This window comes from Globicephala melas, chromosome 14 (assembly GCF_963455315.2).
Source record: "Globicephala melas chromosome 14, mGloMel1.2, whole genome shotgun sequence".
NCBI lineage: Eukaryota > Metazoa > Chordata > Mammalia > Artiodactyla > Delphinidae > Globicephala > Globicephala melas.
Genome location: NC_083327.1, coordinates 54,263,295 through 54,278,022, shown reverse-complemented (window position 1 = coordinate 54,278,022; position 14,728 = coordinate 54,263,295). Strand labels below are relative to the sequence as shown.

The 14,728-nt window shown below is 35.5% G+C and overlaps 1 protein-coding gene across 7 annotated transcripts in view; it reads left to right on the top strand.

Moving 5' to 3' along the window:
• The window catches only part of ECHDC1 (ethylmalonyl-CoA decarboxylase 1), a 43,495-nt gene extending 28,966 nt beyond the window's left edge, over positions 1-14,529 (top strand). For 5 of the 7 annotated variants that reach the window (XM_060283396.2, XM_030853510.2, XM_060283398.1 and 2 more), the window contains 2 exons: positions 661-741; positions 12,840-14,529. In XM_060283396.2, the coding sequence (XP_060139379.1) occupies positions 661-741; positions 12,840-13,248 (490 nt within the window). In that variant the 3' untranslated portion in view covers positions 13,249-14,529. The remainder of the gene's footprint in view (positions 1-660; positions 742-12,839) is intronic. The other 2 variants (XM_060283400.1, XM_060283399.1) reach the window with 2 other exon arrangements.
• Positions 14,530-14,728: the final 199 nt, after the last annotated feature.

Here is a 14,728-nt window from a genome sequence, read left to right as displayed (position 1 = left end):
TGGCTTCTTTCCTGAATTCTCATGAACCAACCTCTGCTAGCATCACACTTTGCTTCTGTTATCTGCCTCACCTCTCTCAGTCTTCATAGAATTGAACAGAGTGAGGACCTTGCTCTGGATTAGGCTTTGACTTAAGGAAATGTGGCTGATTTGATCTTCTATCTAGACCAATAAAACTTTCTTCCTATCAGCAGTAAGGTTGTTTTGCTTTCTTATCATTCATATATTCACTGGACTAGCCCTTTTAATTTCCTTCAAGAACTTTTCCTCTGTATTCACAACTTGGCTAACTGTTAGCCAAAGCCTAATCCAATGCAATAAAGCGAAGCACAATGAAATGAGGAGTGCCTGCATTACACAAAAACATCCATTTATTTGGAAGAAAGTTGATATGTCTATAGTTTAAAAATATATAATGATTTAGGGAGGTATTTTGATAAGCTTACATAGCATTTAGTATGAATTATTTTATCTTCATTATTATACTGTTTTGCTCATGATACATTGGCTAATAGTTCTATACTTTGAGGTGTGATTATTTTTATAAACATAGTTCAGTAATTTTGTTTCTACTGCATCTTAAGTTTTAAAAGTATTTGTAAATTAATATCAAAATTAAAAATATTAACATCCATTTTTCCTTTTTCCTTCAATATACAGACTTCCTTTAATAAGTGTTGCACTAGTTCAAGGTCGGGCCCTGGGTGGAGGAGCAGAGGTTACCACAGCATGTGATTTCAGGTAGGGTAAGAATTGTATGACTCCTTGCACAGGTGTAATTAACATGCTCAAATTCATTTTTTGCCTGAATATCAATATTTTATTTATTCTTAAAGAGGATAATCAGTTAGTGAATATTTTCTTTTTGCCAATCATTCAAGTAGATAATTTTAGTCAGTCTAGTATAACTCCATAAATATTTCATTACTATGCATTTCAAAAAGTTAACAAAAGGATTTGAATAAATCACATCCATATTAGCAAAGTCCCTGGGGAAGGAAACCAAGAAAATATATGAAACTTTAAGATTCCCAAGAATTATACAAGAAAAGTAAAGAACTAAAAAAACCCAGAGAAATAAAGTAAAGAGAATAGAGAAAGAGACTGCTTAAGTCTTCCTCTTACAAATAACAAGAGGTTTTCTGAGAACTATTTCCTGTCTTTACTGTGATTTGTAGTAACTTTGTGGAGATTTTGGGCTGATTAGGGAATTCAATTAGAGAAAGTTATTCGGGACCAATTAACCTTTCAATCCTTAGAATTCTTTTTAGTATTGGCTAGCTGTACTTTATAGGAATGACACAATTTTGATAAGGCCTTCTATATTTTGGTTTTGTGTGTATAAAACATAAATGTTCAGTTTAATGACTTGCTACAAAATAGGAGCCTATGTAACCATATTATAGGTCAAGAATTGAAAGATTGGGGCTTCTCTGGTGGCGCAGTGGTTGAGAGTCCGCCTGCCGATGCAGGAAACACGGGTTCGTGCCCCGGTCTGGGAAGATCCCACATGCCGCGGAGCAGCTGGGCCCATGAGCCATGGCCGCTGAGCCTGCGCGTCCAGAGCCTGTACTCCGCAACGGGAGAGGCCACAACAGTGAGAGGCCCGTGTACCGCAAAAAAAAAAAAAAAGTACCGCAAAAAAAAAAAAAAAGAAAAAAAGAAAGATTACCGGCACTCCTGAACCCCCATACATGCACCTTCTAAGTCATAGACCCTTCATTTCCATCTATAGGAAACTGTTACCCTGTAATTTATGATAATTACATTCTTACTGTCCTGTATAGTTTTATAAGTTAACTATTCTGTAACCAATATATTCTATTATTTTTTCTTTTTGAACTTAATATAAATGGCATCATATACTAATAGAAATACTATGAGGAAAGATTCAGTAAGCTAATTCATGCAAAGTAGTAACATTTTATTGATATATTAATTTTTCTTTTTAAAGTTTATGACAGGTTTCAATTTGTAAGTTGAAATATATCACTTTGTATTCACATAAGTCGGGATTTTAAAATAGTTTTGGTGTATAAGACAATTTACAAAGATCCCAGTCTCTCTGAAAACTAGCACTTACTAACTGGGGAGGATTCTTGTACACAACGAAAAATGGCGATTTCACATGACAGTGACCCCTGCTGTCATCAGTGCAGATTGCATCAGGAAGCTACATTTCATTCTGTGAGGAGGAAGCAGTTATTGGCTTCATGGACAGTATGAGACTAAATATAAATGCTCTGTGTGTGAAAGGATTAAATGCTTTCTCACTTTACCCTGAAACACAGGTACTTGTGGAATATAACATTTAAATGTATAATTATATAATATATATAAGATATAAAGTATATATTTAAGTATAATTTAATATATTTAAAGAATCCTAAGGTATATGTGAGTATACATTATTACACTTAAAAATTCTCTACATAAAAAAAACATTCTTTGCATAAAAGTAAGTGCAAGTTAAAACTTTATAGATGCACTCTGGAGAAAGTGTACCCTCTAACATAGTCTGGTGTTCATCTTTAAGCATTTATTAGACTTTTGCATCATCCTTTATATTCATTCCTGACCTGTGTTTGGGTGTAGTTAGGGTTTAGGCCAAAAGGCAAAATCACAGAAAAAATAGAGATTATTTAGTCCTTTAATACTGCTAATTTACCTTGCTATGTTATTCTCTAAATGAAGGGTCATGTGTTCCTAGAGCCTCATAAAATACTTAGTTTTTTTGATTATGAGTTGTCTGAGGGTACTGCCCTCATCAGATATATTCAGTAACATAACCAGATACAGTCACTTTTCCAATGAAGACATATTCATTTGTGGACCAACTACTTGGCATATACAGACCCTCATATTAAATTGCATTCAGTAGAGTCATTCATTAAACATAGTTTAGCACCATGGCTATCTAGGCACTGCCATTTAAGAAACTTTTATGTTTTGGGTTCTTGTTTAGTTTTTCTAGTAATACAGTTTTATTACATTTTATAAAATTTCTGATTCACAACTGTAAAGAAATTAAAAAAAAAACTGATCCTTCACAATAGAAGTGTGAAAAGCACTGTCCTAGACTATTCAGCCCTTTTAAATCTTTATACTAAATGCAAGAGTTCTTAAAAGATAAAGGCTAATAGAGAGGGTTGTATAGTGAAGTACATTACTAGCCACAGTTACAAGGTAGTGATAAATCAATACAAATTACTCTAGCTGATTTTCCCCCCAACTTGATCAGTACCCTGTCAGTTATCTTCTATGACAAATTATATTATAAAAATACCTACTTGTTATTAAAAAAACACCAAAAGCTTTCATAGCATTCTGCTAAAAAGATAAGTTCCTTCCGTAGGTTGGCTCTTTTTAGCTTAACTTTCTTACCTTGGAGAGTTGCCTGGAATTCACTCAACTGACAGAAGAAGAAGAGAAATAATCTTAATATGAATATTCCAAAGAATTGAGCTCATGCACCATTCTAGCATTATCCTACTCGCTGCCCCCAAACCCTTTAAGCACCAGCTGATAATACATGTAATGAATTAATATGTCAGAAACAGGTCTACATGGCATATATAGACCCTCATACTAAATTGCCTTCAATTGAGTCATAATTTTCATTTAAACTTTCTTAGAGAAAATGGCTTTTTAAAAACATTTTCTAAAGCAAAACATTAACTTATGAATTAAAAAATGACATTCTACAGTGCTCACAATCTCGTCACTAACATTATCTTTCCCTTTAGTGACAAAATTGATGAAATAAAAAGCTAGAATTGTATTAAAATCATTTGCTTCAAATTTTTAAATTTGTCTTGATTAATTAAAATATCTAGAATGAAATATAAATTAAGAAAATATTTGAGTATTAGTTTTCTATTGCAGCCGTAACAAATTACCACAAATTTAGTGGCTTATAACAACATCAGCTTATCTCACAGATGTATAGGTTGGAAATCTGGCTGGGCTCAACTGGGTTCTCTAAACCTGGTCACACAAGGCCCAAATCAATATGTTGGCTGGACTGGGCTCTGAGGGATCATCTACTTCCAGGTCCATCCTGGTTACAGCTGGCAGAATTCAGCCCCATGCACTTGTAAGACTGAGGTCCCTGTTTTTCTGTCAGCCTGTCAGCCAGGGGCCAGTCTTTGCTCTTGGAGGATGCCTGCATTCCTTCTTATGTTTTCCATGTGGCCCCCCTTCAGCAGTGGTGGGTTAAGTTCCTTTCGTACTTTGAATCTTTCTCACTTTCCCCTCTGCTGCATCTCTCTGACTCCAGTTGGAGAAAGTTTTCTGCTTTTAAGAGCTCATGTGGTTAGATTAGGCCCACTCAGGTAATCAAGGATAATGCCCCTATTTTGGTGTATATAACCTTAATTACATTTGCACAGTCCCTTTTACTATGTTTACTATGCACAGCTTCCAGGGATTAGGGCCCCGGACATCTTTGTGGGACCATTCTACCTACATCGTATGGGCTTGGCATAGAGAATATTGCCAGATTTTTTGCTTTTATATTCCTATTTGATCACCAATTAAAATTGGTAACTTTGTTACTCTAAGCTACCTTTGTAACTCTTTTTTTTTTTTTTATAAATTTATTTATCTATTTATTTATTTTTGGCTGCCTTGGGTCTTTGTTGCTGCATGCGGGCTTTCTTTTTAGTGGTAGCGAGCTGGGGCTACTCTTCGTTGCAGCGCGCAGGCTTCTCATTGTGGTGGCTTCTCTTCTTGCAGAGCACGGGCTCCAGGCGCGCAGGCTTCAGTAGTTGTGGCACATGGGCTCAGTAGTTGTGGCACTCAGGCTCTAGAGCACAGGCTCAGTAGTTGTGGCACACGGGCCCAGTTGCTCCGCAGCATGTGGGAATCTTCCAGGCCCAGGGCCTGAACCCATGTCCCCTGCATCGGCAGGCGGACTCCCAACCACTGCACCACCAGGGAAGCCCTGTAACTCTTTTTAAACTTTTATTTAGGTACTTTTTAGACAACATTAATAAGAGTTCCTATATACACCAAATTAATAAAGGTCCGTTGATATAAACATTATTTTAAGTGTAACTATAGTATGGTTTCTTAGATTGGTTTCAAGCTCAAGTTTCCAGAATGTATTTTAGGAGGTACTTAGAACACTCATTCCTTGATTCTGCTTTCTGTCTTATTCCATATCATTCAGAAAAAGGGGGTCGGGGTGGGACAAAGGGGAGAGAAAAGAAAATCTCTCAGAACTACCCTAGAAAATAGAAAATGACAAACTCAGACTGCTTGGCTTTTCAGCATCAACTTTTGGCAGTCAAAAGCATGTAAACAGTTTAATTACATGTCTAATATTTAGTTTTTGCTACTTAATTTGGTATAAGAGAGAAACTGGAATTGCATTTTTTGTTTGGAAATATAGTCAACCCTCTGTATCTACGGGTTCCAAATTCAAGGATTCAACCAAGGATTGAAAATATTCTGGAAAAACATCCAGAAAGTTTCAAAAAGCAAAACTTCAATTTGCCACGTACTTGCAGCTGTTGACATAGCATTTACATTGTATTAGCTATAAATAATCTAGAGATGATTTAAAGTATATGGGAGGATGTGTGTAGGTTACATAAAAATACTACACTATTTTATATGAAGAAATTGAGCATCTGAGGATTTGATATATGTGGGGAGTCCCAGAACCAATCGTGGAATGAACAGAGAATTTTCCTATAACATATTATCACTTAAATTTACCGATTTTTAACACTTGCTGTTTTGTTTTTCACCTCGTGTGTGTGTGTGTGTGTGTGTATGTATGTTTTATATATATATATAATAATTTTTTTCTGAGAAATTTGAGTAGGTTGCAAACATCTTGCCCTTTTACTCCTTTAAACACACATTACTCACATAAATATATATTATTTTTTAAGAACTAGAGTATTTCCTTATTTAACCACAGCACAGTTGTCAAATGCAGGAAATTTAACATCAGTGCCATACTTTTATCTAACATACTATCCATATTCCAGTTGTGTCGATTCAGCAGTAATACCCAGTATAGCACTCCTGGACTTTTCCTCCACTGCGAGATCATGTACTGCACTTAGTTGTCAGAGTTCTTTACATTCAGAACTGAGATTATTTATTTATTTATTTATTTTTGAGATAATTTATTTTTAAGCCAATAAGTTTGTGTTATAACATCAGTAGTAAATAATACAGGTGATCATAGTTTTAAAATGTTTATTGTGCTTTCTGGTTGTAAAAGGATATGTGTGCATGCTGGTGAATATGAATCACCTGGGGATTTTATTAATATGCAGTTCTGATTTCATCTCAGGGGTGAAGCCTGAGGTGATGCTGATGTTGCTGGTCCACAGACCACACATTGAATAACAAGGTTCTAGATTATTTTGAAAACACTTATTTCAAAAATATTTTACATATTGTAAAATATACCTTACTGTACAGTAAAAAAAAATTTTTAATGTACAGTTATAGACTAAAAATTAAAGTTGTTGCCATTCAAAGATAATTAGCATTAGCACTGTGGTGTGCTTTCTTCACATCTTTTTAAAACAGATGTATAACTATTTTTTAAAAATTAGGATCATATGACATATAGTTTACTTGGAAAACATGAATTTAATAAATTTAAAATATTCCATCAGTTTGGATTACTAAAATATCCTCCTTCGGTTGTTCCTAATTTTTCTCTATTATGATTAATGCTGTGATAACTGCCTTATAAATAAGGCTTTGTCCTTTTGGATTATTTCCATAGAATAAATCCTAGTACTTATTAAGTACTTCAAGTACTTAGTCAAGGGATGTGAAAATGTTTAAGGTGTTTGATATATGGTGCCAAGTTATCCTCCAGAAAAGATTCTGCCAATTTATACAACTACCAGCAGTATATGAGTGTCTGTCTGAGAGCATCCTTTCTTACAATGAGTATTACTCTTTTAAAAGATCTTTTCTAATTTTGATAATCAAAAATTAAATTTTATTTTCATTTGCAATTTTTAAAGGTTTCAGTGAGGCATAAATTTTCACATGTTCATTGATGTGTATCTGTGTGTGTGTGTGTGTGTGAATTGTCTGCATTTTCTTTTTGCTCTTCTTTGGAGTATCCAAGATTTAGCTGTTTATACACTGAATGAAAAACATTTTTATTCCTCCATCTCCCTAGAGAAATAAGATTCTCACTTATGCAGTTTAGAGCCTGCCTATCTAATTTGTTTTCAATCTCTAACATTGCCTTCATGAATATAAATAACCCTCAGCCAAAGGTATTAGCATTTCCAGCTGCTACCCATTAGTTCAAAGTATATTACAAAGAAAGGGAGCTATAAACAGCCTTGTCCCAAGGGAGCTACTGTAGGTAGCTCTTTTCTTAAAATACTAACTTAATAAGTAAAACACAAAATACACATACACACTTGCACAAATGTGCACGTGCACACACACACCAACCAGCACATCCCAGAGTCATTAGAAAAGAAATTCCCTTTTTTTTTTTTTTTTCCTGTACGCGGGCCTCTCACTGTTGTGGCCTCTCCCGTTGCGGAGCACAGGCTCCGGACGCGCAGGCTCAGCGGCCATGGCTCACGGGCCCAGCCGCTCCGCGGCATGTGGGATCTTCCCGGACCGGGGCACGAACCCGCGTTCCCTGCATCGGCAGGCGGACTCTCAACCACTACGCCACCAGGGAAGCCCACAAATTCCATTTTTGCTGCGGCAGTGCCTGTTCTCTAAATATGAGCTGTCCACCTTAGGAAGCAGTCACGCTGCCCATGCATGTTGCTTTGTTTTGTAGTTATCACTATTATGCGGAAAGACTTATTTTAGAGCCTGTGATATCAAGAAAATGCACCTCTGAGCATGCTAGGATTACTGAGTATTAAAATCAGACTATATTCCCAAAACATTTTACTGTCTGTTTCTATCTCACTGTACCACCACACACACACACACACACAATATTCACTCATTCAACCACATACTCTCTTAGTCAAGCAGTCTCTTTGCATAAAATACACGGAGCCTCATGAGAACAATCAGCTGAGAGCAGGAAATCAGAACAGTGAGCTATGGGGAAAATCTTTGGAGTCTTTCCTTCTGTTTTCCATAATTTGTCTTACGTTGTGATGGCAGGTAGAAAACATGAGGAAGGAGGTGCCAGGAAAGTACATGCACAAACAAATAAGTGTCTGTGTTCAAAGCATGATTTTAAAGTATTGTTTGTGGTCAGGTATGTTGTTGCTATTATATAATTTTATGTGCCATATTTCCCCATATCACCAGTTTGCTTTGTTGTATTTGGGTCTTCGTTTCTGTGCGAGGGCTTTCTCTAGTTGCGGCGAGCAGGGGCCACTCTTCATCGCGGTGCGCGGGCGTCTCACTGTCGCGGCCTCTCTTGTTGCGGAGCACAGGCTCGAGACGCGCAGGCTCAGTAGTTGTGGCTCACGGGCCTAGTTGCTCCACAGCATTTGGGATCTTCCCAGACCAGGGCTCAAACCCATGTCCCCTGCATTGGCAGGCAGATTCTCAACCACTGCGCCACCAGGGAAGCCTGGTTCGTTCTTAATACCATGTAAAAGGACCAGCAATTTCTGGCCCTACAGTTTATTTAAATCAATGATTTCAGACTTCAAATTTATATTACATGATTTAATTTTGTAACAGGACTGCCTTCTTTAAAATTTTTAAATATTTCAGCTTTTACTTATATTGTATGATATTCCTTAAGTTAGTCTTAGAGAGAGATATGTCTATTTTTCTTTTTTTAAATCACCTTGGAATCTTCTGCTTCAGCCATATCTATAACAGAACACAGTATTATTTCTACCTTTATTTGGAAATCAAAAATTGTATATATTTGTATTCTCCATTAACAGATATTGAGGAAAGGTAGTGTATCATTATTTGCTGGGCTTCAGTGCGAGTATAGCTCTTACTTTAGGGACTGAGTGAGTTTAGTCCAGGAAACAACTTTATGATGTCTTTCTAGCAGAAACACTGCTGTATTTGTAGTGACTTATCTATTAATGTAACCAACTTGATAATAATAAAAGCTAGTACACAGTTTAATATGTACACTGTGAGGCTACAAAATACATACAATTTTTATATTCCAAATAAAAGTATAAATAATACTGTGTTCTACAGATGTGGCTCAGACAGAAAATTTCACAGTTTTTTTTTTAAACATATATAAACACAATTCCTCTAAGATTCTGTTTAAAAGAATTGTGGTGTATATATGTTCTAAGTAACTTTCATATATTAACCATTTAATACTCATGGTAATTCTATGGCATAAGTACTATTGTTATATCTATTTTATAAACAAGCATACTGAGGCCCAGGGATGATAAGTAATCTACTCTTCCTCATCCTCTTTATACCATGTGTCTTTTTTCTTTGCTGTATTTTATGAGGTGTAAAATGCAGCCAGTCTAGTGGCCAAGCCAGGCAGTCAGTCTGGTTTACATTTATGCACTTCACATCAAAGCTCCCACTCTATCCCAATGCAGTTATTTATGTGTTTCTCTTTGCCACAGAGATCAGTAAAAGTACCTTTCTTTAATAATAAACATTTTTTAAAAACTTTTTTATAACTTTTACTAAAAATCTTCCTGTTTTAGTAAAATTTGGTAATTGTTTTAAAATTGTTTTTCTTGAATACATTTGTCCAAAGTCCTGCAACTTATAGCTAACTCATCAGAAAGTAGTAGCACAATGAACAGTCCTTTCAGGTATCAACATTGACTTTGCAACACCTGTCAAAGGTGATACTCCTCCTCAAGTTATGGGTAGTTTTTCCTATAACACTGATGCATCCATACTGTAACACCAGGTATATCCATATTTGATTAAATTTCCTCATCTCCCCTCTCCCAAGGTGTCGCAGGAAATTTTCAACTTTGCTAATAATAATGACACTAATAAACAGATGATACTTACAATTCTTTTACTTTTCAAAATAAGAGAGTTTAATATGGTTTTATAAATGAGTCGTGCTATAAGGCTTCAGAATCTTAAGATTCAGGTCTTCCAGTTTTCTACATAGATTAATAGATTATCCCTTGCAATAAATTACATTACATACAGGTAACTGCATCTAAACTTTAGCAGTAATTAGTGTATAATCCTATAAGGCCTATCAGGAAGCAGTTTCTGTTTTTGGATGCATCTTGCTGATATGACGTTTTCTTCATAAATTCTGGTTATCACCATTGAAGATTTTATATTTAACTTTTAGGTTAATAAAGAGTATTGTGGAAGGTTATCATCTGAATGTTCCATATTTCTTTCATTGTTAGACTGAACTACTTTGTGTTCTTTTGTCACTAATACATTTTTTGGTCATATTTTCTAATGTATTGATAATATGTACATCAGTACACAAGTACACCCTAGGCATGACATGTAAAGAATGGATGTCAGAGTTTGATCACAATAGGTATTTTTATAAAGATCACCTCAGGATTTGTTAGAGTTATAAAATATGATTCAAAAAATCATACCTCACCTTATAAAATAAGGCAAAAGGGAAAAACCACACATGGTATAAAGATGGTAATAAACATTCTTCTTTAGAAGCAAATGATTCCAAATATAAATATGCTTACATATATAATAAGTTTTGTTGTCATAAGTTCATCTACATTATCCCAACATCTAGAACTTTAACCAACTTTTATGTTCAGCTGATTTTAAATGAATTTTTCCCTGACATAATCCTTTTCTGTACTGTAGGCATAGATCTGAGCCATCAGTGTCAATTTCAGTATATAATGAGGAACTGTGACACATTTATTTTGTGAAAAGCTTTATAGGATTTTCAGTATTAACAATATTCCTATTTCCAAGTCTATTAGACATTATTGTAATGTCTAGTCTACTTTCTTAACTTTTGACCTTGATTTCTGTTTATTATAAGACAGTACTCCTCTCACAACTTGGGGCTAGATTCAGATTAAGACACTTGTTCTTTCTTCCCTCCCATTTAAAAATAATTTATTGAAAACTATTTTCATGGCTATTTGCTTCTAATAGCAGTTGTCCGTAATAGAGGCAGATTTTCTCTTACAGGAATTCACAGCTGTGAAGAGAAAGTTCTCTTTCCCAGTGGGTTAGTAAATAGGCTTTTGTGAGAATTCTCTACTGGAATATTTCTCTTGATTAAAGGGTCAGAGACTGAAAGTCTATTGTTCTTGGTACTAAAAGAACCAAACCACCTGCAGCTAAGCATTGAACTCTTTGGAAAACCAGAACTATCTTAAAGTCTTCGTTTTTGTAATGAGTAGTTTGAAAGCAATAATTTTTCTTAAAAAATTAAAATTCAGACATGACTTTTGGTCCAAATTAGAGATTTTAACATAGTGGATGCATTGAAGAATGCAGTCCAAATAAAACTCATACGCTGCATTCTCTAAACAGTATAGCTTTATGCAGCCTATTAATACTATACACATTTAACTGGCAAATGTGACTGCTGTGCCCACTAATCTCTTTGTGTTTATTCCCTTTTATTGTTCCACTTGATTATTAATCCCCCTACTCATAAAAGTCCCAAGATTTGGGGGAAATGAATCCCTGCTATAGGAAATCACTCAAGTCCAACCCAAGCCACTGTCAACTTTAATGGTATCCCTGCTTCCACTCATCTAGTTAACTATTTTATGTACTGTGAGGTTAAGAGCACACATAATGAAGCTAACTTACTTGGATTTAAAATTCTGGTCCTGCTATAGCTGCATGGCCTTGGGTGTGCTATTTATTTAATCGCTGTTGCCTCTGTTTCCCTCTGTAAAATGAGCATATTACTGTACCTCATATGGTTGTTCTGAGGATTAGTTAACATAAAGTTCCTTAAGTAGTTGGTGTGCTATTAAATGCTAAATAGGCTACTCTTACAAAACAAATCAGATACTACTCCTTTGGTCAGCCTCCTCCTAAAGAGCTTCACACTTAAAAAATAAAACCTGACCTCCTTAGTGCCTATAAGCTTACCTGTCTGATTTCATCCCCCATTACTCTCTGTTGGCTCTATTCAAGCTACATTAGCCTGTTCCCCAGAGATACTAAGCAGTTCTACTTCAAGGCCTTTGCACTTGCAATTCCCTCTTCCTGGAATTCCCTCCCAGAATTTTGCATTGCTCACTCACTTGGGTAGCTGCTCAAATATTCAGAGGACTCCATCTAAAATAGCACACACCCAACACACATTGCCTCATTCTCTAGTTCCTTGCCTCATTTTCTTTATAGCATTTATCACCACTGACATTATATTGTCCAGTGTCTTTCCTAACAGGAATGTAAACTCAGCATAAGGATTTTATTTTGGTCATTCCTGTAGTCCCGCATCTAGCGTTGGTAGTGCTTAGGAAATATTTGTTGGAAGAGTGGATCAATCAATTGAGTTAAAAAGAAACCAAACATTCATTTTTTTTTTCCCCTGAGGACTACTGAGTTTAACTTACTATGCATTTTTTTCATGGTATGCACCTAACATTCCTTACTCCCATATTTTCACTTTAATCCAGGTTTTCTCAGTAGGCCACCACTCGAGAAAGATACACTTTGGGCTTTTAGAAGTAAACATAAAGATTAGATTCTTATATGCAAAGTAAAAGATAAGCGAGCACAAGAATGTTGACCATGTTTTCAAAGGGAAGTGCTAAATACTGTGCAATAAATTGAATTCTATACTTAGCCAGATTTTTTGAACATTGTTTTTAATACAACACATCTACCTGTAAAGATCTATGGAGATTTCAGATCAGATATGAATAGGTAGTACTTTGTGACTAAAGCATATATAGTTTCAATTAAGTTTTTTCTTTTTTCTTCTGCAGATTAATGACTACCGAGAGTGAGATCAGATTTGTCCACAAGGAGATGGGTGTAATACCAAGCTGGGGAGGTGCTACCCGGCTAGTTGAAATAATTGGCAGTAGACAAGCCCTCAAAGTGTTAAGTGGGGCCCTTAAGCTGGATTCAAAAAAGGCTTTACAAATAGGAATGGTTGAGGAGGTCTTGCAGTCTTCAGATGAAACCGAATGTCTCAGAGAGGCACAGGAGTGGCTACAGCAGTTTATCAAAGGGCCACCAGAAGTAATTAGAGCTTTGAAAAAATCTGTTTCTTCAAGCAAAGAGCTTTGTTTAGAGGAGGCATTACAGACTGAAAGAGATCTTTTAGGAACAGTTTGGGGTGGACCCGCAAATTTAGAGGCTATTGCTAGGAAAGGAAAGTTTAATAAATAGTTTAAAAAAAATGTACTACAGGTAAAACTCCAATGATTAATATGTATAAAAGTTAAATGATATTAAATATGAATGTCAGAACTACTTTGAAGGCTACTATTAGTATTTCAGTTTTAAACAACTGTTTGAATACCTGAACTCATTGGCCTAGTTTTCAGTCTATTTGGGTACTTACCAAGTAATTTTGAACATCTGACTAAAATATGCAACACTTTCAGCTTAAAAATTATAAGCAATTCCCAAATTCCCATATTAGTTCTTAGGCTATAACCAAAGACCAGTTTTTAAAAGAAAAAACTACACAAAATCTCTTGTGTTATTTTTCATAAAGTCTTTGTCTTGCCTTACCTGGAAATTATTTACAAAAATAGCTTAATGAAACTTAGCAAAAGTGGAGAGGAGTAAGGGACAGGAAAATACGCAAAGGTATGATTAGTCCTCTTCTGCTCCAAGCAGCTGCAGTAAAGAAGTCATGGGTAACAGCCCTTCTTTTAAATAAAGATGCTCCTCACCTCAACCCTCTACAAATCTGGACCTTATTTATTTGATCTTTTAAATAATTATTAGATTTCTATTTTAAATTATCTACGAAACAATGATAGCCACCATAAATAAAGTCTACTAACTACAAAATTGGCCAATTCATTTGTGTGCTCCAGAATTTCCAAACCAATAGTTAAGAAGTACTGTAGTTTACGTAGTAATCAAATTGAACTTTGATCAAAACTGCCAAAGACTGCAGAGAGTGAGGAAGCATCCTGTAACATACATTTGCGTTCTACATCAGATTTCTATTTTTTTCTGAAAAGTAGCTAGCGTTTCTTCTTTTATAACTAGCTGTCTTTTAAAAGTAAAGTTAATAATGTGCAACTCAAACTTTTATGATCTCAGTAATACAGACTTTAAAAAACATAAGTCAAAGAATTAATTCCTAATTCTAACCTGTCACAACAAGAGGTAAAAGGATGGACCTAGAGTCTGTCATACAGAGTGAAGTAAGTCAGAAAGAGAAAAAGCAAATACTAACACATTTGTATATGTATGCTAACACATATACATGGAATCTACAAAAAAAAAAAATGGTTCTCACGAACCTAGGGACAGGGCAGGTATAAAGATGCAGATGTAGAGAATGGACTTGAGGATGCAGTGGGGGAAGGGGAAGCTGGGACAAAGAGAGTAGCACTGCCATAGATACACTACCAAATGTAGAACAGACAGCTAGTGGGAAGCTGCTGCATAGCACAGGGAGATCAGCTCAATGCTTTGTGACCACCTAGAGGGGTGGGATAGGGAGGGTGGGAGGGAGGCTTAACAGGGAGGGGATATGGGGATATATGTATACATATAGCTGATTCACTTTGTTGTACAGCAGAAACTAACAACATTGAAAGCAATTATACTCCAATAAATATGTAAAAAAATAAATGACAATTTATATTTGCTACTGTAACATTCAATTCACCTTTGAAAAATCGTA